Genomic DNA, 20,332 nt, shown 5'->3' with positions numbered 1-20,332 from the left:
CCACGTGCGGGCGAGGGGGGACTTTGCAAGGACCCCCGCCGCCCCGCGGTGCAGCCCACGCTCAGCCCGGTCTACCAGCGCCCTCCCGTGTTCTATCCTAAAAGCTCCCCCGGCACCCGGCCAGCGTCCCACGCCGTTTCCACGCGTGACCCTCTCCCCCACGCGTGACCCCTCGCACCCACCCGCGTCCCCACCACCCACGCGGCTCCGTACACACCCGAGGGAAGGCCCCGTGCCCGGTAACGCCGTGTCTGATCCACGCCGCGCTAACGGGACCGACCCACGCACGCCGGGACCGGCGGGGCCACCCAGTCCCGCTCCCACCCTCGGGGGGGAGAGGGAGAACCTCCTACCGCGCGCTCCCATTGGCTGCTTCGTAGCAAGCCCCGCGTCGCCATTGGCTGACAACGTCCGTGGGTCCCGCCCCCGCCGCCGCCGCGCCCGGCCCCGCTCGGGACTTCGCAGCAGCCGCGGGCGGGAGGCCCGGACCGGACCCGCCGGGTACCGGGCACCGGGCACCGGGGGCATCACCGAGCCTGGGCAGGGGAGAGGCGACTGGGGAAGAGAAACCCCCTTCGCCCGGCCCCGCCCCGTCCCGTTCCGCCCCGTCCCACCGGGAGCACCGGAGCAGCCCCGGTCCCGGCGCCGCGCTCCCCCGAGGTAGGCAGCAGGTAAGGGCCGGCGGGCTCTGCTGCCCGCCGGTGCAGCGCTGCCGGGATCGGCCCCCCCCCCCCCTTTCCCCCCGGTCCTCCCGGTTCGACCCCCCCCTCCGGTTCCCCCGGTCCGTGGGGGCGGGGGTGCTCGGTACCGGCCCGGTTCGTGCTTCTCACTCCGGGACCGGCAGCGGGGCGAAGCTTCTCGTCCCGGGGGGCGAGCGCAGCCCCCCGCAGGGCATCGGCCGTGCTCCCCCGCTCCTCCCCCCCCCCCCCCCGGTTTCACCGGGAACCGGCGGCTCCAGCCGGCCCACGGGGCAGCGCGGCCCCCGGGACCCCCGGGGTGTGGGGGGACCGAGAGTTCGGGGAGCCCCGAGGGGCGGGAGCTGCTGGGTGGGCAGAGCCCGGGGCTGTTCCCGGGAGCGCCTGGCCGTGCCTCAGTTTCCCCAGGCGGGTAAAACACGGGGAAAGGGCGATCTCCCCCCAAAACCGGTGGGAAATCCGAGGGCGGGGGGTGGGCTTGAAACGCCACCAGGTCCGGCGGGTGATGGGTAACGGGAGCTTGGAGAAGGTGCCGGAGCCCCCCGCCATGGGGACGTCTCCGGAGCCCACGTGCGAGGGCAGGGACGGGTGCCCCATGGCAGCACTTGGCTTCGTGCATCGCCCCGTCCTTCCTCCTCACCCGGCCGCTGCCCGTCCCCTGGGCTCTAAAGGATGAAATTCCTCCATTCCCGGAGAGGCGAATCCCTTTGGCGAGGCCAGATCCTACCGGGAGCGACAGAGTTGGGTGTAAAATTTCCCGATTCCCACCAGCCGAAGCTTTATCGGCTGCGGAGCGGGGAAGCATTTGGGCCATAAATATTCTTTGCCGACCCCAAGCCCAGCACCGGATCCGAATTGTCCCACGGAGCTTTTCTCCCCTCCTGGAGCGGCTTTGTCCTCGCCGATCCCCAGGCAGGAAGCATGTGATGTACCAAGGCCCCCGCCACGGGACAGACGGACAGACAGACGGCGGTTTGGCCTCGGTTCCCCCCCACCTCCCCGTCTCTGTTTTCCACTTCCCCACGAGTCTCCTGAGCCTCCGTCTGCTCCGAGCGAAGGAGAAAGGAAGTTGCTGCCAGAGAGAGCGGCTTGATGGCAGCTCGATAAAGAAAAGGAGGAAATGGAAGGCGAGACAGATGCTCCAAAATAACCCCCCCTTCCTCCTTCTCCTCCTCCTCTCGGTGTCGCAGCTGCCTCCCCCCCGGGGCACGGTAATCCCGGGGGGATTCCTTGATATGGCACCAGATCAGCTCCCCCATCCTGAATCAGCACCGGGCAGCACCCCGGGATTGCATTGGGGGTATCACCCCCCCCCATCACCGTGCCGGACTACCCATGGTCAGCACCCCTCCATGTGCCAGGATCCCATTCCCACGCGGTGCCGGCAAACGGGAAGCGCCAGCGGGATTCACCACCTACGCCTGGGGTTGGCATCGCCAGAGCCCCCTCGGATCGTCCTTGCACAGACACGTTGGAGTTGCCGGGGCAGATCGGCGTTCCCAGGCATCGGTGCATACCGGATTTGGTGCAAAGGAGAAACCAAAAAGCTTCTACTCCTTCCCGCAGGTGCCCGCGCCGAGGCTGCAGTCGTGGCGCGGGCACCTGCGGGAAGGAGATGATGGGATAGGGGAGTCCAGATCCCAGTGCCAGAGATGGTGGGGACAATGATGGGGACATGGCCGAGCGCTTGGCAGCACCGCTGGCACAAGTGCCAAGAGCGAGCGGAGCAAGATGCACCATGCGGTGCCCGGCCAAGGCGATGCCAGTGTTCCCCGCAGCATCCCATTCCCGGAGCCATGCTGGCCGCGATTTTTGCCACCCTTGCCAAGAAATGAGTTTTTCCTCCGGCGAGGTGTTTACTCAGTGGCTTCCTCTCTGGCCTCACCCCGCTCGGCACACACGCGCCGGACCTGGCGGCTCTCGGTGCTGTTTGCACCCATGGCAACGTGCGAGGGACGGCTATTGCAAAAGGCGGCGTGCGTTCTTCCTCCTCCTCCTCCTCTGCCACCCCAACGCTGGTAAAATGGGGTCTGGAAGCTGGAGGGGTCACGGATGGTTGGGGGACGGGCTGGTGACGGCGGTCGGGCTCTCCGGTTACATCCCCGTGCCGTGCCGGCGCTCCGACCCGTCTCCTGTAATCCAGCGCGGCAGCAGGGTTTAATTAATTAATAGGGGTTGAAGGCACGGGGAGCTGGTGGAAGGCGATGCCGGGGGATGGAGAGCGGAGCAGCAGGATCCCATCCACCCCCCCGGTGTTTGGCCGAGGATTCGGGGGGACTGGGGATGCTGGGGTGCAGAGCAGGGATGTTTTCCGGAGCAGCGGGAGGAAACGGCACATGGGATAGAGGGAAAACCAGGGAGATCTCCACCATTAAATGTTTACCCCAACTGGGGAGATGATGCTTCTGTGTCAGAGGAAACTTGTAGCAAGACAGCTACAAGTTAATATGGCCCTGGCGAGGAGGAAGAGGAGGCAGAGGTGCTTCTGCTCTCAGCTGGAGCTTTGCAGAGCCGTCCCCTCGCACCGCACGCTTGCTCCGCGCTGCCCCATAAATTATTTAAGTGCTTTTGCTTTCCCGTGTGAAATATTCAGCCCGCTGCCGAGGGAGCTGGGGAGGGCTTGGGGACGGGGGGGGGCGAGCACACGGAGCCTCTGGTGCGTACCCGGTCAGGGGAGAGGGATCTTTGGGGAAGGTAGAAATAACCCTGGGATGGCGTCGCTGCTGGATTTGGCCCCTCTGCCATAAATGAGCTGCCAGCCGGCGCTCACGCGGCGGCTCTGCCACGGCACGTGCCGGTGCCACCGGCCCCAGGTGCTGGCAGGATGACAAGGTCTCATGTTCTGCTCCCCCCCCCACCCCAGACAGGAGCTTTAATTGATGCTTTTTAACGAGAGGGCCGGACTCTGCTCTCGCTTGCGCCCGCTATGGTGTAGGAGATGTTTCATGGGGGTCCCCGTTGGATGGGGGCTGAGGTTGCAGCCGGGTGTTGGATGAGATGCTCGTGGGTGCCGGCCCGGCAGGGAAGAACACCAAACCTGCCGGCACCTCCGCCGGCAGGGCTGCCTGTCCTCTGCCAGTGCTGGATTTGGCCCTCGGCTCCCCTGCCCTGCGACAGCGTGGCTGGGATGCTGCTGTGCCCCGGCGCTGGCACGTGTCCGTCCCCAGGGCAGCGACTTTAGCTGTGTCACCGCATCCCCACCTCGTGTGGGACATCTGGATGTCCCAGCCTTCAACCGAGCCCTCACACCACCGCTCAGGGCTGCAAACCCCACCCCGAAACCTGCAAAATGGGTGGCAAACCCCTCGAAAAAGGGCTGTGACTGTCCCCAAAGCCACCGTTGGGACCACAACCCCGCCGTGCTCTTCCGGAGCGGGGAGGGACTCAGTGAAAGCAACGCCCGACTGCTTTTTTTCGGTAGATGAAGCTGTTTTTTGAGGGCGTTTTCATTAAAAAGAAGGAGGAGGTGTGTGTGGGGGGGGAAACAAGCCCTGAGCAGGGCTGGAAACTTCAGCGACAGGAAGGAAATGGGGTGGTTTATTTCGGTCTCGAGTTTGCTCATCGGGGCAAGGCTTGCCTCTTCCGTGTGCCGATAGCAGCCCCTCCATGAACAATGGGGTCACGGGGCCCTTCCCAGCAGGAAAACGGCTCGTTCCAGTGAAATCTCCCATTTGGTGCTGAGTCAGCAGGTCCTGGTGGGACAGAGCGTGGTGCGGAGGGTGCCGGGTTAACCGGCCCGGTGCTGAGCGGGAGCGAACGTACCGGGAGGTGAGCTTGGGTTTCCTTGGGGTTTGCAGCGAGCGACCTGCAAAACAGCCCATGGGTGCTGGAGAAGGAGTAGGTTGCATTTTTGGGGTCCAGGAAAGACCCCACCCCACCCGGCCACTGCTTCGTGCCTCAGTTTCCCCTCACGAGCGATGCTCATCTCCTCGGTCCCCGGCAGGAGAGGGCTGCGGGGCAGCCAGGTGTTATTCAGTGCCGGGAGCGGAGGGTTGATCTGTTATTACAGTCGCTAATTGGGAGCCGTGGGTGCGTGGGACAGCTCACAAGAGCCAGCGCTTCCTATTTTTTATGGGCTCCGTAGGTGGAGTTTGCACTTGCTTTATGGCTGCGGTCGCCCAGCGAAGAGCTCAGGTGTGGGAATTCCTATTTATCCGGGCACTGCTCCCGGCAAGGAGCCCAGAGCACCCCACAACCGCCGCGGGATGCAAGGGAGGGGGCTTCCAGGGTGCCACACCACGGCAAAGCTCCGCTCCTTCTGGAAGAGGCTGCCCGCCGCGGGCTGAGCGAGTCCCCCTTACAGCCAAGGGAGAGAAGATGGAGCCACGTTGCCTCTGCCCATCTTGCCCGTCCCTCCGGGCTCGGCTCCGGCAGCATCTCACGCACGGGGCTGTCAGCGTTAAATGAGCCCGACCCGCCTGGGAGCTGCCGACGGCTCTGCGAGAGCAGCCTCTGCTTTGTCATTTCTGTCTTATTAAGCGCGAGAGCCTCAGCTCGAAGCTCATGCTGGCAAAAATCAATGTTTTCGCATCGAAGGAAATACTTACAAACCTCCGTGTTTTTCCTAAGGGCTGTAAATAAAGCTGCATGCAGCAGCTCGTGCGGCGCTGGTGACGGCAGCTCCGTTACCGCTCGCTTAATTCACGCCCTCGCAGAGCCTCGGCCGCCCTCGGGCTCAGGGTGCCGGCGTCTGGATGATGCCAGGGAAGCCGGGGCTCAGCTTGCACCGTCACCCGTGCACCGTCACCCGTGCACCATTGCCCTTGCACGACCGGCTGCAGTGAGACAGAGCCTTGGCCGCAGCAGGGTATCCAAGCCCCGTGGGAAGCAGGGGTTTGCTCCTGAGAGCCCGGAGTGTGCTCCGTGGCGGTAGGAGCTGGATCGAGGATTCCCAGAGGGGTCTGGGACTGGGTGGTGGCTCGGCCAGGGGGGTCCGCAGGGCTGCCCGCGATGGGGACAGGCTCGGTTCTGCGCTAGAACAACCGACGGGGCTGCAGACAAGAGTCTCTCCTCTCCTCTCCATACCCACAGCCGATTTATCCCCATCCATTCTCACACCAGCAGCATCTTTTTGCTTAAATAGCTCTTCTCCCCTCCCTAGTGATGTATTTATAGCGTGATCCCATCCCTTCCCCGCTCTCGCTTTACCAGGCTGACCGTGCCACGTGCAAGCTCTTGTATAAGCAACCCCCGTCTCTGCCCATCCATCCTGGCGCGGGAGCCGGTTGTTATCATGCTGTTCTCGGCTCCCCGTGATTTGCAGCTCTGTGATTTCCCGGGGCAAGATGCATCTCCAGGGTCGGTGGCGTTTTATTTCACAGCAGTTTTTAAAGCTGGTAATCTGCCTGAGATGATTGATTTTGTCCCGCCGGGGTGCAGGGAGTCGGGCTGTAAGGTGAGCAAGGGGTGAGGTTCCTGGCTTGCTGAATTATTCACCTCTGTGCGATGCTCGTGCCAGCTCTGGAGGAAGCCGAGACGGCGGTAGAACGAGTCCGAGCTCTGACGGTGTGGGCGTACCGGGGCAGGCAGCGTTAGGGAAAAAGGGCTTCAACACACGTTAGTGGGTGCTGCAAACCGGCCGTGCCGCTCTGGCCTCAGCGGGCGCCGGGCTGTACGCCAGCACGTGGCCATGCTGCCTGCAGTGGGTGACTCAGTCATCACCTGGATTGTCCCCAGCTCACCCTGCAGGAAATGAGTCAGGTTTTAAGGAAGAAAAAAAATGTTAAAATGATGGGGCAAGAGTCCTTCCTGCACAGGGAGGAGGGCGGCGCCGGTCGCAGGGGGGAGATGGGGGTGGAGGGTCGCAGGCGATGCTCAGGTAGGGAGACCTCGCTCGCCTCCAACGCTGCCCGTTGCGCTGTAGGTTCTCCCCAGAGTTCGGGGGAAGGAAGGTGGGGACACCCTGTAACTCATCCCACCAACAAAATCTGGGGCGTGAGCTCAGCTCTTGCCTGCCCAGGCACCCAGGAGCTCCTCTTGGTCTTGCCGTTGGCCGGAGATGCTCTTTCTCCTCCCAAAAGGCTGCGTGGGGAGGAGAGGGGTTGGGGACTGATCCAGGGCGTAGGCTGAACTGTGTGTGTGCCTCTTCCCCCTGCAGAGATGGACACCTTCAGCACCAAGAACCTGGCCCTGCAGGCCCAGAAGAAGCTCTTGAGCAAGATGGCTACCAAGACCATAGCCAACGTCTTCATTGATGACACCAGCAGCGAGATCTTGGATGAGCTCTACCGGGCCACCAAGGAGTACACCCACAACCGCAAAGAGGCCCAGAAGATCATCAAAAATCTCATCAAGATAGTCATGAAGTTGGGCATGCTCTACCGCAACGGGCAGTTCAACCCTGAGGAGCTGGTGGTGATGGAGCGTTTTCGCAAGAAGGTGCATACCTTGGCCATGACAGCTGTCAGCTTCCACCAGATAGACTTCACCTTTGACCGCAGGGTCATGTCGGGTGTGCTGACGGAGTGCCGGGACCTGCTGCACGAGGCTGTCAACGGCCACCTGACGGCCAAATCCCACTCCCGCATCAACCACGTCTTCAATCACTTTGCGGACTATGAGTTCCTCTCGGCTCTCTATGGGCCGTCCGAGCCCTACCGCACCCACCTGAAGAGGATCTGCGAAGGGGTTAACAAGATGCTGGAAGAGGACAACATATGAAGTTGGCCAAGATGGGCCATTGGCAGCGATTGCCAGACTCTGCCTCCTGTGAGACCGAAGACAGGACGTATGTCTGTTTTGACCATCACCAGGCTTGACGTCCTCTTCTCTGTAGCGCTAACTCATTTTTTCCTCATTTCTACAAAAGACTGAACCTCTTGACTTTGTCTAACCCTTGCCCAGGGTCTGCAAACCCCTCCCTGTGCTCGGCTGAGTCCTTTCCAGGTGATCCTGGGCTTCTGGGCTCCTGCTGTATAGTTTGATTTCCTTTGCCCACCAAGTGCTCTTAGCTCAGAGTCCAAGGAACTGGACTCCTCACCTTGAACTCTATCATAACCCTCCTCGGGGAAAACCAAACCAAAGACTCGCGGTGCCTAACACCTCTAAGGTGTCTCTGAGCGAGCGGGCAGTTGCTTGGATGAACGGTTGTGAGACCGTAGTACCGGAGGGTTGTGGACCCCCATGGTTGTCTTTCAGCAGCTCCACGATGTGGTGGGAGCAAATCATGGTCCAGACTTGTGCTGCCCGGGGTGAGAAGGTGCTTCTGCACCTTGCAGGCTAGCATGGGTTTTGGCCTCCTATAAGACAAGTCCTTGAGACCAGAAGGATCCCACCTCGCCTGGGCGAGTGGCTGTCCCTCGGGGCAGGGAGGGAGCTGGAGGAACCTGCTCCGTCCCTGCGTCCCAGGTACACCCCTTCATCCAAGACCCAACTCCCCCCGCCAGCCTCCCACGACGGTACCACTGTGATGGCTCCGACGCCTTCCTCGGTGGTTGTCGAAAGCTCTCCCTAGGATTTCATACGTTTTACGTGTCCTCGACTGAGTTCTGGTTGTTATTTTTTAGCAAACTCTGTAGCCCTGATGAGTTATTTAAATAAACTCACCTGTTTGGCCTGGGTGCTCCATGTGGTTGTTACAAAGGTGGTTGACAGCAATAAAATGAGTGCTGCCAGCAGTCGGTTTTGTCTTTTAAATGGCGATTGCTCTCTGTGACCTGGAGTTTTCACTCTCCGTCCCCCGGCATCGCTGCCGGCCAGGCTGCCCCTGCTCCGTGGCGCAGCAGCTCCTGGCTTTGCGCAGCCAGCACTGAACTGGTGGGAGGAAACGTGGTGCAAAACCCAGCAGAAACCGATAGTAAAGGTCTGGGGTCCCGGGGGGGAGCAAATCTTGTTCCCACGCAGACACCCACACGTGCTCCTGTGCGTCCCCTCACCGCACAGCGAGAACTAAAAAAGCACAACCCTGATAGCAGAAAGCAACGGGCAACTTTGCAGAATTCAATACAGGCATGTTGTAAAAGCGTTGTGCTCTCAGAGCATGGATGCACCAGCCGTGGCCCGCTTCCAACACGCTGATCTCGCCTTTGAACACCGAAAATTGCCCTTTTAGCATACAAGACACCACACAATCTCAGCTGCCTTTATCTCCGCGACCTTCTTGTGCCTCCCGTTCCATGGAATGTCTCCAGGCACGGGAGGCTGCCAACGCTCGTGGGCAGAAAGCGGCTCCAAGGCTCCCATTTGCTGCTCCCTTTCCACCGCTGGCTTGAGGCACTGATAACTTTCAGCCTTAAAAGATTAAATAAAAGAAATAAAGCCCCTATCTCTGTCATTTCATAGGCCCAGCTCCAGCTATCGCAGCTAATTTAATTGCGCGATGCGGCTCGGGGTGGGGGGTAAAGCACATTTACAGGTGCGCGCGGAGGAGAATGCGGCCAAGATCCACCGAGGTGTTGGTCCCTCGGGGAGGACAGGGTGAAGTCGGCCTTTGGCGCGCGGCATTTGAGAACAGACGTTCCCGTCTCCCCCCCGGGCTCACGGCAGCTGTCAGGTATGTGCTGAAGAGGAGCCAGAGCTGGAAACAGCTCGGTGGAGTTATCGGCAGATGCGGCGAGCAGGCAAAGCGGAACGGGGCTGATGGATGCGGTGGCAGCGGCTGCTGCGCTGACAGCCAGAAACTCTTTGCTGTTCTGTTCTCGAGGTGCGTGCTGGCGTTAGCTGCAAGATGCTCCTTAATTGCATGAAACATCTCTGCTCAGATGAGCCCCGACTCACGGCTGTTCCCTTTGTCCCCAGGGTTTTGTACATCCCAGGACCACACTTAACCCACCAAATGCCCGGCACCAGTTTTCCTTCGCGTGTGGGTGTCTAATCTGAAACTTCTCCCCCACAGCCCATGTGCAAACACCCACCTTGTTCCCCAACTCTTGCCTTTTTGTCCCAGGGAAGCCCTGGAGAGCACATTCCCTGCTAGAAGAGCCATCTTAGGGCCTGGGTTTCCCATCCCAACTCTGGCTGTCCATGTCTGGGAAATGAGTCCCTTCAACTCCCTTTGGTCTGGTTCCCTCCAAGTGACTGGTTAAACAGGGAGAAAGGTCAGAGACCTGCAACATCGGCACCCTAAATGTGGCTTGGAGCTCAAGTAGGAGCACACTGGGGACACTCCTGGGCCCTGCAGGTGATCTGCAGATCCAGGAGCCGCACAGCAGAGAAAGAAGCATTTAGGAACAGCCTGGAAAACAGAGCTTGTAAAATCCCCAGTGCAGAGCACCCCCAGACTGCCAAAAAACCAGGAATCCCCCCCCAAAATGGGCAAAGCAGCTACCAACAACCACAACCATTATCGGGCATCAAAAGCACTCATGACAGTGCTGGGTTATGCAAACTTACAGTCGGAGCCTTGTTCTCACATGCTGGGACTCCTCTTGGGGGGGCAGAACCCCCATAAACCCTCTGCAACCTCCAAACTCCCGTGTGACATCTCGGCTCCTCCTGGCCAAGCAGACGCTGAAGGTCGCACCACTCGCTGGGCATCCAGTTGGAGAAGGCAGGAGTCACAGAGCAGAGCAAACTGAGGCCAGAGCGTTATGCTTTATTTCTTTATTTGTGTTGTATTTACACAGGAAAGGAATTCCACATTCCCTCACTGTAATTACTCTAGATAAGAAAAAAATCACTTCTGTACGTAGAAAATAGTCCTGCAGTTGTACTGAGACATGAAAGTGTTGCTTGGATTGATTCCTGGGTTGTGTCAGAATAAGCAGCTCTGCCTTCCCCATGTCAAGTTATCCCAGCCCGCGCTCTGCACTAGGGCAGGTCCAGAACATCCTCCCCAGCAAAGCCAGCGATGGTCTTCGGTAGCCGCACTCAACAAGGAGTCAAACAGCTTTGGCCAACTCTATCCCTTCCTTCCCCCTCCCACCCAATTTAATTATTTCCTCTTGTCACGCTTGCAGAGAGAGAAATCCTGTCTCCCCTCCAGAGACTAGAGAGTTAACAACTTTCCTTCAGCAAACCATGTTTAAATCCAGCCACTTATCTTTCTGCATTGCTCTTCCTAGCAAGGGAGATAAGGAGCCCCCGTTCGAGGAGAGCTTTACCATATTCAGCAGATCAACCAAGCAGAAAGCGGGCGACAGAATGGCTGGCTGCAGATCAGGAGTCTCAGAGGAGGTTTCCAGCTGCAAAGCACATTGTTACTCTGACACAAGACAGAATGCATCTGTCTTAACACCTCCAAGCCCCATTTGTGTTGGACCCTAGCACATTTCAATATGGAAAACATAAAAGGTTTGGCCAACCAAAAAAACCCGCAGTTAACAAGTAATCCTCTTTATCTGCCATGCTCTTCTGGCCAAAACACCCGGCCCAACACTGCCCTCAGGGTCACAGCTCGTCACGGGGTGTTTTTGCTACAATCATGAGTTTGGACAGTTCGAAACGGAACTTGCCTTCCCTGTGAGACACTGGAAAGACAGAAAACAAGCATAGGATAAACAGATGGTAAGGCATGAACAAAACAGCCCTGCTGGTTCCTTTCCAGGACGATAAAGCCAGCAAGTCGGGCATTGCACTTCCTTCTCATGCACGCGACAAGCATGTTGTGATAAACCCGTTCTTCCCCCAAGCTAATCGAACATTTACACTGGAACGGGACCCACAAAATCCTGCTGCCAGCTATGGATCAAGAGCACTGTACCCCTGGCTCCGTAACATGCACTGTCCTCCTATACATTGTCACCTATCTGCATTAAGCTTAAATCCTCATCTCCTGGCAGACAGCCAGGCTTGTCTCCCACACCAGCCCCCTTCTCACATAGTTCTCTCAGTCACAAACCTGTTGTTTCGGTGATTTCAAATTCTTCCTGTTTTAAGGGGATGTCACTTTGCCCACCCACTGCAGCTTGAGACTGAAATGGGAAGGAAGAAGGTTTAAGCAGTTGAGGCAATCCAAGAAGCTACTGTATTTAAAGCAAACAAACAAACAGCAGCACATTTTGAAAAAGAACGAATTCGTGTTTTAATAATGTGAACTGAAAGAATTAAGTGCACAAAGGAAATCTGAAGGAAAATCTCTGGCTATTTTTCCATTTCCTATTAAAGCACAAACTTGTATCCTTCGGGTGACTGAAAGCCTCACCACTGAAGACTGGGAAATGGAAGAATGAACCAGACAAAAGCACCAGTAGAGGTTTTATTTACTTCGTCACATGCAATTTGTTGAGACAAACCAAGATTCCCCTTGTGCAGTGCACCCTGGCAGGATGGTGTCTTTTGGAGTCACCGACGCTGGCAAAGCCAGCAGCAAACCGATGGTGTTGAGGGAGCAGAAATAAAATGGCGCAGGAGAGCCTACCTGCAGCCACTCTCCTCACTGCCACCACTCTCTAATTAGGGATGTGACGGAGTACATTTTATTGCACAGACTTCTAATAAATGTTTTCCATGTCCAATTCATGTTTTATAGCAGCCTCCCACATGCCTGCTTCCAAGTGATCAGCTGGGACTTACATGAGCCATGGCATACTCTATCTTGGCTCCTTTCACTTCAGCTTTAAACTGGGTAAAGAAGAGATAAGACTTCCCTTGGGGCCTGAAACAAGAAAGCAGAGTCTTTGACATCGGCAGAGAGGGTGGAGGTGCAGATGAGCTCAGGATTCATGGCTCCTTCCCTCTACAGCCACCTCTGGCTCTCTTGTAGCTCCATCTAGTGAGGAGGGCGGAGAGGGAAGAACACAGCATTTACAAACCACTGCCTGGCTAAAAAGCCCACCCAGAGTCGCATCATCTCTCGGGAGAGGAAAGTCCTCCAGTGCTGCCCTGCAGAGAGGCAGACCCAGCCGGGAGGCAGGGTCCCTCGCCCAGATCCCACCTGCCTTACTGTTGCTTTTGGCTTGGAGAATTTGGGGTTAAAGAACACACCTCCAGACAGAGCAGGAGAAGAGCAGGTTGTCTTCACTGACTCCAATGTTCATCTGCCATTGCTGCAGAGGGGAAAGGTCCAAACAGTTAACGTGGGTAAGAGTTTCGCACTTCCCGCTCACCCCTGAGGCCAGTCACCTCCTCTCCCAGCTGCAGGCATGACAAGTTTCAACCATTCTAAAATAGCACAACATAACTACACAACACTTGCTGATGGCCCCTTTTACTTTGTGTTGCACAAAGGTCAAGGCCTGCTTGCCCTCTCCGCTCCACAATTTCGTTAGTACAGTCGCAGAAAAGAGTTAAAGTCTCATTTCCCTTTACACTAAAAGAAAAGGACCCGATTCTAACAGCACTGGCAGATAATAAAATGCAAGCTGTGTATCTGCACAGCACTTATTGCAGCAGCAATACAAGCTGCAAAAAACCCTCAAGCCTCCTAAAGAACACAGGAGTTACTCCTACGAGGTCCTTCCTACCAGTTGGGGTATGAAAATGTCACTCTCTGTTCTCCAGAGACAACCAGCCCAGAGATTTGTTAAGCCTTTCAAATGTCACGGCCCCATGAACCACAGCATCGTTGCAACACACAAAAGATGCTTCCGTTCAGGGAGCAAATCCAACAAGTCACTTTTGCAAACATACAGCGTTGGAAACGGTGCAACCACCCTTCCTCACAGCTCCTGGTCCCTGGAATCAGCTCATCACAAACAAAGTCGTCCTGAACAGCTTCTCACTCTGTACAGCCGTAGAGACAGAGCGTAAGGGAAACACTCGAATATTTGCCCAACTCACCTCGTTCGTTCCTCCCTGAGCTGAGTATGTGAAGGTGCAGGTGTAATCTCCCTGGAAGAAGAGAAGAAAACGATGAGCAGCCTCGCTCAAGCAGGACCTTCTCTTTGCTCACCATCAGCCACTTCTTGGCAAGGATGCAAGATCTGGGGATACCTGAGAGAATTACCGGTGCAGCAGCACGGTGCAGCCCCCGGTGGTCTCACCCCGGGGGTGACCGAGGAGGAGCATGCACCATGTCCGAGTCCAGACCTGTGTGGAGCGCAGACAGAGCCAGGGACCGCGCAGGCCTCATCCCCCGTGGGTGTCAGCAGGACCCCATGATGCTGGGGTGAGGACTCGTGTTCTGGGGTGGCCCAGGGACCCACAGCCCCCTTCTCCATTGGGCCCCTTCCCCTTGGCAAGCCTCCTTCCCATGGGGACCCTCTTTCTTCGAGACCCCCTTCCCCCTGATGAACCCTCCTTCCCCTTGTGTTACCTCCTCCCTTTGGAAAACCCCCTTGGGGATCCCCTTCCCCATGGCAAGCCTCTCTTCCTGGGGACCTCCTCGCCATGCAGACTCTCCCACATTGGGGACCCCCTTCTCCTTGGGGACCCCCTTCTCCCTGGGGGCTCCTTCCCTCCTTGGGGACCCCCCTCCTCCCTGGGAGCCTCCTGCCTTTGCAGATCCCCCCTCGGGGACCCCCTTCCCCCTGGGGACCCCCTCCCCTGCCCCCGTCAGAGGCTGGGTCGTGTCCCCCGTCGTCCCCCCACCCCCGCTCCAGCCACTAGCACGTCCCGCCTTCCCTCGCTAGCAGCCAATCCCCGTGGCGGGAAGCGAGAGCGACGTGCCCCTCAACCAATCAGGGAGAGGCGCGTACCGTCTCCTCACCCTCACCCTCTTCCCTCCTCGCCTCTCACCAGGCTCCGGGAGAAGGAGTGAACCTCCCCGCCGGGCCGTACGTCGAAGTCGGCCGTGCTCGGTTCCTCCGCTGCCCGGGCCGCCAGGCACAGCAGGGCGGCGGGCACCAGCGCGGCCCACAGCCGCCGGTCGCTCCTCCCGCTGGGCGCCGCCATCTTGTAAAGGAAGCCTGGGCTACGGCGGGCGGGAGGGGTCAATACGGGCCGCGGCCGCTCAGCGGGCGCCCCGGCGGCCATCTTGGGTGTGGGCAGGGAGGCCGGGCGGGTTAACCCTTTGGGGGCCGCGCTGGAGACAAGAGACCGTGGGGACAGGGGACCGCTGGGACAAGGAGCCGTGGGGACAGGGGGACAAGGAGCCACTGGGATGTGGGACAAGGGGACATAGAGACACAGAGACAGCAGTCTCCCCCCGGCCGGTGCCCCGGGGGCCACGCTCTGCTGCGTGGTTGCTCCCCACGGGGGGATATGGGGCAGCCGTGGGCTATTTTGGGAAGCCCACGCTGCCACCGGGCTGCCCACGGGCCGTGCCCCCCCATCCCTGCAGCCCCTCGCACCACAGCCTGGCCCCCGCTCGCCCTCCAGGCTGCTGGGCTGTGCGCGCGTGGCACTAAATCCCCCAAATTATTCAGAACCCGTGGGGTTGGGAGGGGAAATAAAAAGCAGGATGGGGGAAAAGGTTCGTTTTCTGCTTTGTCACGCAGGTTTAATGGGGTAAAGACCTATTTTTAAAAGAGCCGGGTGTGCAGGGTCAGCGTTTGTTGGCTCGGCCCCCGTCGGGTCGGGCAGAACTGCAGCCGCGGCCAGAAAATCCAGGCCTGGCTGGTGGCCTTTGGGATTCAGCGGGAAGGAAAAGGGGCCGCAGGAGGGGAAAGAGATGGCCGGGCTGGGAGGAAAGGCGCAGAGAAAGCCGAGCATCGTGTGGAAGGAGCTTTGCCTTTCCCACTAGGAAAAGGACCGGCTACATCAGCCTTGCTTCAGCCACCAAACCCTGCCCAGCCACCGTTTGCAGGTGCGGAGTGATTAGCCATGCCACTTTTAATTACTTCTCACCACGCTCAGACAAAAGCTCCTATTCCAGAAGGAAACAGCCGTGGATCTGCAGCCAGGGCAGGGAGAGACACCCGGGGAGGGAGAGATGTCCTGGCTCACAGCACGGGGAAGCTGGCTTGGTTGGCCACCCCGCACTGGTTGTCGGTACCCTTCAGCAGACGGATGTAGCCCTGCTCGCCCCACACCTCCGACCAGCTGCAGGAAGAGATGGAGAATGAGCACATCCGTGTTCCCACGCACGGAGAACCGGCCCTGCTCGGGGAGGGCGAACGAGACGGGGACGGGAGCCAGAGCACCCTGTGGGACAGGGATGCTCCTGCCATGCAGCTCCATGGGGGGGGACAGGCTGTGCGTGGGGGTGAAAGGGGCAGTGGGTTTGGGAGGACACCCTCAGCCCCTACCTGTTCTTTAAGATCCAGTAGCTCACGTTGCGCCCACGCTCCTGGCTCGTGCCGTAGCCCACGGCCAGCATCCCGTGGTTCACCCGCTGGCTGCAAAACATGCTGCTGAAGATGCCTGGGAAGAGCAGAGCTGGGGTGAGCGGGGGGCCGGACCTGATCGCTTCTTCTCCGGATGAAAGCAGGGTGGTGGGTCCTATTCCCCCGGGCTGGGTGCCCTGGGAGAACTCTGGGGCTCAACAAGGGCTCAGCAGCCCACCCCCGGCAGTGAGGCAGCCCTGCCTCAGTTTACCCATCCATGCCACGAAGAGCGAGACAGTACCCGACTTGTAGAAGTGGAAGTGGAAGCTGCTGGCGTCCACCGCCACAGACACAGGGCCCACGGTCACCACCGCCTGCTCCAGTGCCTCCTCGCTGCCCTGGGCCACCAGCCAGATGGCGGAGCAGTTGGCCGCCCTGTCCTGGGGGTTGTATCGGCAGCTGGAGGTGTCCTGAGAGGAGGGAGAGAGAGTGACGCCGGGGCCGGGACCCGCCGGCACTGCTCTGCCGTGTCCCCAGCTCCGCCTGCCTTCCCTTACCATAGCCGTGTAGGGATAGACGTGCTCCGAGTTCAAGCCACCATTGTCGTGCACGTACTGGAAGGCGTGGGTCATGTAGCCGCCGTGGCAGCCGTTGTTGCCCAGCTTTCGGGAGCAGTCGATGAGGTTCTGCTCACTCAGCACCGTCAGATTCCCGGTCCGGTTGAAGACGAGCCCCTCCAAGGCCCCTGTGGCACTGAACGCCCAGCATGACCCGCAGTGACCCTGGGTGAGATGGGGACAGCAAGGGGGTCACGGCATCACCCCAAAACCTGCCGGAGAGGGATGCCGTGACCCACCAGAGCTGCTCTCCAGCTCCTCAGCTGCAAAACTGCAGCGGCCAAAAACTACAGGAGCTGCTTCTCTGGGTTGCCCAGCAGTTTTTTTGGTGCTCGGGAGGGTGCTGCTGCTTGTTTCTGCTGCCCAGACTCCTGGCACCCACCACACAGCCCCAGCCGGACCCCCACCCCGCGCCCACCTGGTTCTTTACGGGTGTCACATAGCCCTTCGCCCGCCAGTCCACCTCCACCGGGGTCTTCAGGGCCGCCGACGCTTGGAAGAGTGGTGCTGGCTTCTCCCGCCACACCGGGGTGAAGCCGTTCAGGAGCTGGTTAAACTCCTCATCCGTCTGCAGGTCACCAAGGGAAAACTCAGGTGATGCCACGAGTGCCCGGCCGGCAGCACCGCAGCTCCCCACCAGCTGGTTGACCCCTGGGAAGCAGCCCAGCCCCAGGGGCACCTGCAGCTCCCAACAGAGCAGCTTGGGGTTAGCCGGTCCCCAGATCAAGCCCTCGGTGCATCGAGAGGTCCCCGGTCCCCAGATCAAGCCCTGGGTGCCCTGAGGGATCCCCGGGGAAGGTGCTGGGCACGTCAGCAGGTACCAGGTCCCCGTAGTGGTTCATGGCCAGGCGGAAGGCGTGCTGCCCCTGCGTCTCCTCCCAGTTGTGCTGCTGGATGCGCCGTAGATTCTTCTCCCAGACCTCTCGGCGGGTAGCCTCGGTCTCCTGCCACGAGGCAGAGCGGCAGCAGGATCAGAAACGTCCCCCCGGGAGGGAATGGGGATGTGGGATGGGGTGGGTGCACGTGGGTGGCTCTGGGGTGAGACCCCCCACCCCAGAGCCAGCCCCAGCATGTGCTGGGAGGCCTGGGGGTTGCAGGACCTACCGCTGGGTACTCCTTGGCGTGGAGGCTCTTCCACCCTTCCCAAGCCTCCTCCAGGGCAGGATCCGGCGCCGCGGTGCAGCCCAACAGGGCCAGCAGCAGCCCCAGCCGCAGGGCCATGGCACCCAGCTGGGGGGAACGGCGAGAGTGGGGTCAGAGGGGTCCCCAGGCCGAGCCCCATGGCTACCAGCTGGGGCCACGGGCTGGGAGCAGGACAAGTCCTTCCAAGCCTGGATTAGAGGAGGCAGAGAAATGCAAACAGAGCGGCCAAGCCAGAGGGGAAGAGACATACATGGGTTGCTTCGGCTCAATCAGCTTTTGTGTGGCCACGCTGCTGTTTTGACAGGAGCTTTAGGAGGTCTTAGCCGTTCTTTGGGTGGCATTTAACTGTCCTTTTTAGGAGAGGAACAAGCAGCTTCGCGAGAGAGCAGAGCCTGGACGGCAGAAGGAGGCAAACGCAGACCAAAGGGCAGCGAGAACGGCAGGGACGATGCTGGCTCTCCCCCCTCCCTGCCCCACTACGCTCCCTATGGCCTCTCCCACTCTTTTTATTTGCAAAACCTGCTGGTTTTCTCTGCCACCGGACCGTCCCTCTTCTCTCCTTCCCACAGCAGCATCCCCCTCTGCAGCAGCTCTCCCTGCACCACCGATAAGGAGCACAGCTAACCACCCCTGCTCGGCAACTCCGCACCGAGCAGGATCTAGCCCCAAACAAAAGGATGAGCAGGGAAGGCACGGTCATATCTGGACCCCTCCACAGCAAGGTTTGCACATTCACTGGCTACAACTCAGCCTCCCGGCTCCAACCCAGAGCAGCTTTGGGACTCGAGGCAAAACAGAACAGCCCAGCGGAGCAAGAGCCACAGCCGCTGGGCCAGAATGAAGCTGTTTTCACTTGAAAGCCAGCAGAAATCTGCACGAGCCTCCGAGCAAGGGGCTCGAGCTGGAACCAGAGATAAGAGGTTTTTCTACAGAGGTGGGGAGGCGGAGGAGCCGCCGCTCCATGCCGATGACTGAAGCCTCGCATCTGTCCCAGCATGAAGGCGGGACGCCCATGCGTACGTGCTTCACCAGAATCCCTCCATGAGGATTTTCCAGTATCAGTTTACACCCTTTCTTTTTGCCAGCATACACACGCAGCCCTCCCCCAGCCCCGGCCCGGCTCCTGCCACGACCAGCCCCCCTCCACCGCAGCCATTTGTCTTCCTCGCATCGCTGCTGCACGCCCCACGCCTCCTTCGATGGACCCTGGTATTTCTGAGCAACTTCAGTTATTCTGGGGGTGCTGCTCCGCAAAGCCACACAGCACACGACAGGGCCTCGGCAGAGGAGAGATCAAATGGCTGAGACACCCCTAATCACCGAACACAGAGTTTCCACTGATGTGGCTTTCCAAGAGCGAGAGCCGTTGTCGCACCTTTATTCCACGTGTTTTGGGAATGGAGATGCCGGAAAGTTTTCCATTTGAGCATCTTTCAGGGCAAGCGGTGGCTTTTCTGAGCTAATTTTGTAGCTCAAGCAGTGTTTTGTTTTAAAAATAAGTCATCTGGAACATCTGTTCTCCCTCCACATCCTCCACCTAAAAATAAAGCCCCACATGTTGGGTTTTCATGGGAGAAATGCCTCCCAAGCCACTCTCATGCTGAGTCCCAGTTCTTGAGGAAGAGTCATTTTTGCCCGGTTTCCCCGGCACCCGTTAACAGCACCCGCCGCTTCCTCCGGCCATTACTGCTCACTCAGGAAATTAACTTAACTTCATGCTACAGCTGCAAATCCTCTATCTAAAAGAGATACCATGAACCCAGCTGCACCATGCTTCATACTCCCATTACCTTTCCCACAGGACAGCTGGGTGGGGGCCTCCCACATAATTTGTATTTCAATCCCCAACCGAGCCTCTTACATATTGAAAAGCTCAGGATTGCAGTAGGTGATTTCCCAGTTAATACCTCTCAGGGTTCTCAATCCCCCAAAGAAGAAAACCAACCCCTTTTTATGGCATCAAATAATCCTACAGCTTCAGAAGCAAGCTTGGAGGATCAAAGGAGCTGACAGATTTGTAAACTCTTCTAGACAAGAGCATTTTAAGAGTGCATTGCAGACATTTTAAGAAACACTTGCTCTTTTGGGACAGGAAAAAGCAGTTTAAAGACTGAAAAGAAAAAAACCCTGCAAAATAAAGCTTCTTACCATCCACTGGCACCCACCCGGCTCTAAAGAAGGCAGGGAGAAAGGGGAGCAACTTTTGTCTGCAGATCTCTCTCAAGGAAATTTCAGAGATGTGCAACTTCCTCCATTACGTCCCCTTCCGCCCCTCCAACCTCAAAAGCTACACCAGGGGTTACTCAACAGGGTGCATAGCAGAAGCTAAACCACAACTGCAATAGTTGGGACAATTATTTGGGCACGGGGACAAGAAGTGGGCAACAAATATGTTCACATCTATGTTCAGAGAGCAAAATACTCCAGCTGTAAGATGCTTTGCATTTAAAACAAGAAGCCTCCAGCTTGCATCCTCAGGGCATTTAATAGCAGTTTAATTAATGCCTGACTCCCATATAGAAAGGCAAACAGCAAGGCCAGGTTTTGTAAGCTTTAAGCTCCAGAGAGGGCAAGCATAGGCAGGCCCAGCACCTGCAAAAAGCAGCTCTGTGTGTCCTAGCGTGGGATCAGAGCTGCAAGCGCTCGGATCAGAGCAGCTGCATCCCCCTAAGTCATCAGAGGGAGTCAGGGTGCTGGGTGAGGTACCGACCTCCAGCGCCAAGGCCGGTATTCGCAAGCATGAGATGTCTGACTTCCTCAAGGTCATGCAGCGCCTTAATGGCAGAGCCAAGAACACGGCCCAGGATTCCCAACTCTCCACCCTGCATCTTCAATTGCTTGGATCATGCTTCCC

General features: G+C 58.6%; 3 protein-coding genes across 12 annotated transcripts; 1 reads left to right on the top strand and 2 right to left on the bottom strand.

The window, feature by feature from the left end:
• The first annotated feature begins 476 nt into the window (after window positions 1–476).
• TNFAIP8L1 (TNF alpha induced protein 8 like 1) lies at window positions 477–8,261 on the top strand. Of its 6 annotated transcripts, none has more exons than XM_052801020.1 (2): window positions 477–660; window positions 6,793–8,261. In XM_052801020.1, the coding sequence occupies exon 2, from the start codon at window positions 6,795–6,797 to the stop codon at window positions 7,353–7,355; it is 561 nt and encodes a 186-aa protein (XP_052656980.1). In that variant the 5' UTR covers window positions 477–660; window positions 6,793–6,794; the 3' UTR covers window positions 7,356–8,261. The 6 variants fall into 6 exon arrangements, with proteins under 6 accessions (XP_052656980.1, XP_052656978.1, XP_052656976.1 ...); XM_052801018.1 differs by having other exon boundaries at window positions 477–671; XM_052801016.1 differs by lacking the exon at window positions 477–660 and adding an exon at window positions 2,280–2,713.
• A 1,959-nt stretch (window positions 8,262–10,220) lies between these two features.
• On the bottom strand, window positions 10,221–15,359 carry MYDGF (myeloid derived growth factor). 2 transcript variants are annotated; one of them, XM_052801023.1, is made up of 7 exons: window positions 15,300–15,359; window positions 14,250–14,424; window positions 13,353–13,403; window positions 12,558–12,619; window positions 12,147–12,228; window positions 11,473–11,545; window positions 10,221–11,101 (listed from the first exon to the last, which is right to left on the bottom strand). In XM_052801023.1, the coding sequence occupies exons 2-7, from the start codon at window positions 14,403–14,405 to the stop codon at window positions 11,022–11,024; spliced, it is 504 nt and encodes a 167-aa protein (XP_052656983.1). In that variant the 5' UTR covers window positions 14,406–14,424; window positions 15,300–15,359; the 3' UTR covers window positions 10,221–11,021. The 2 variants fall into 2 exon arrangements, with proteins under 2 accessions (XP_052656983.1, XP_052656982.1); XM_052801022.1 differs by lacking the exon at window positions 15,300–15,359 and having other exon boundaries at window positions 14,250–14,962.
• On the bottom strand, window positions 15,104–20,301 carry LOC128147855 (procathepsin L-like). 4 transcript variants are annotated; one of them, XM_052801013.1, is made up of 8 exons: window positions 19,627–20,301; window positions 17,440–17,565; window positions 17,157–17,279; window positions 16,754–16,903; window positions 16,276–16,500; window positions 16,020–16,188; window positions 15,701–15,815; window positions 15,270–15,494 (listed from the first exon to the last, which is right to left on the bottom strand). In XM_052801013.1, exons 1-8 carry the CDS (start codon window positions 19,627–19,629, stop codon window positions 15,395–15,397), a joined length of 1,011 nt encoding a protein of 336 aa, XP_052656973.1. In that variant the 5' UTR covers window positions 19,630–20,301; the 3' UTR covers window positions 15,270–15,394. The 4 variants fall into 4 exon arrangements, with proteins under 4 accessions (XP_052656972.1, XP_052656973.1, XP_052656975.1 ...); XM_052801015.1 differs by having other exon boundaries at window positions 19,644–20,301; XM_052801014.1 differs by lacking the exon at window positions 19,627–20,301 and adding an exon at window positions 18,854–19,605 and having other exon boundaries at window positions 17,440–17,666.
• Window positions 20,302–20,332: the final 31 nt, after the last annotated feature.

Source organism: Harpia harpyja, chromosome 11 (genome assembly GCF_026419915.1).
Source record: "Harpia harpyja isolate bHarHar1 chromosome 11, bHarHar1 primary haplotype, whole genome shotgun sequence".
NCBI classification, from domain to species: Eukaryota; Metazoa; Chordata; class Aves; order Accipitriformes; family Accipitridae; genus Harpia; species Harpia harpyja.
This window is presented reverse-complemented; position numbering and strand designations above follow the sequence as displayed.

What these genes read in the sequence shown, in the direction of transcription:
- TNFAIP8L1 (XM_052801016.1), top strand. Translation starts at nt 2,371, where the DNA reads ATGGCCGAGCGCTTGGCAGCACCGCTGGCACAAGTGCCAAGAGCGAGC. An exon ending in CCTCTGCCACCCCAACGCTG is followed by an intron (nt 2,714 to 6,792) that starts GTAAAATGGGGT and finishes TTCCCCCTGCAG; the next exon opens with AGATGGACACCTTCAGCACC.
- MYDGF (XM_052801022.1), bottom strand. Translation starts at nt 14,486, where the DNA reads ATGGCCGCCGGGGCGCCCGCTGAGCGGCCGCGGCCCGTATTGACCCCT. An exon ending in TAGAGTATGCCATGGCTCAT is followed by an intron (nt 11,546 to 12,146) that starts GTAAGTCCCAGC and finishes TTCCCATTTCAG; the next exon opens with TCTCAAGCTGCAGTGGGTGG. An exon ending in TGAAATCACCGAAACAACAG is followed by an intron (nt 11,102 to 11,472) that starts GTTTGTGACTGA and finishes CTGTCTTTCCAG; the next exon opens with TGTCTCACAGGGAAGGCAAG.
- LOC128147855 (XM_052801012.1), bottom strand. An exon ending in TGACACCCGTAAAGAACCAG is followed by an intron (nt 16,501 to 16,753) that starts GTGGGCGCGGGG and finishes CATCTCACCCAG; the next exon opens with GGTCACTGCGGGTCATGCTG. An exon ending in CTTCCACTTCTACAAGTCGG is followed by an intron (nt 15,816 to 16,019) that starts GTACTGTCTCGC and finishes TGCTCTTCCCAG; the next exon opens with GCATCTTCAGCAGCATGTTT.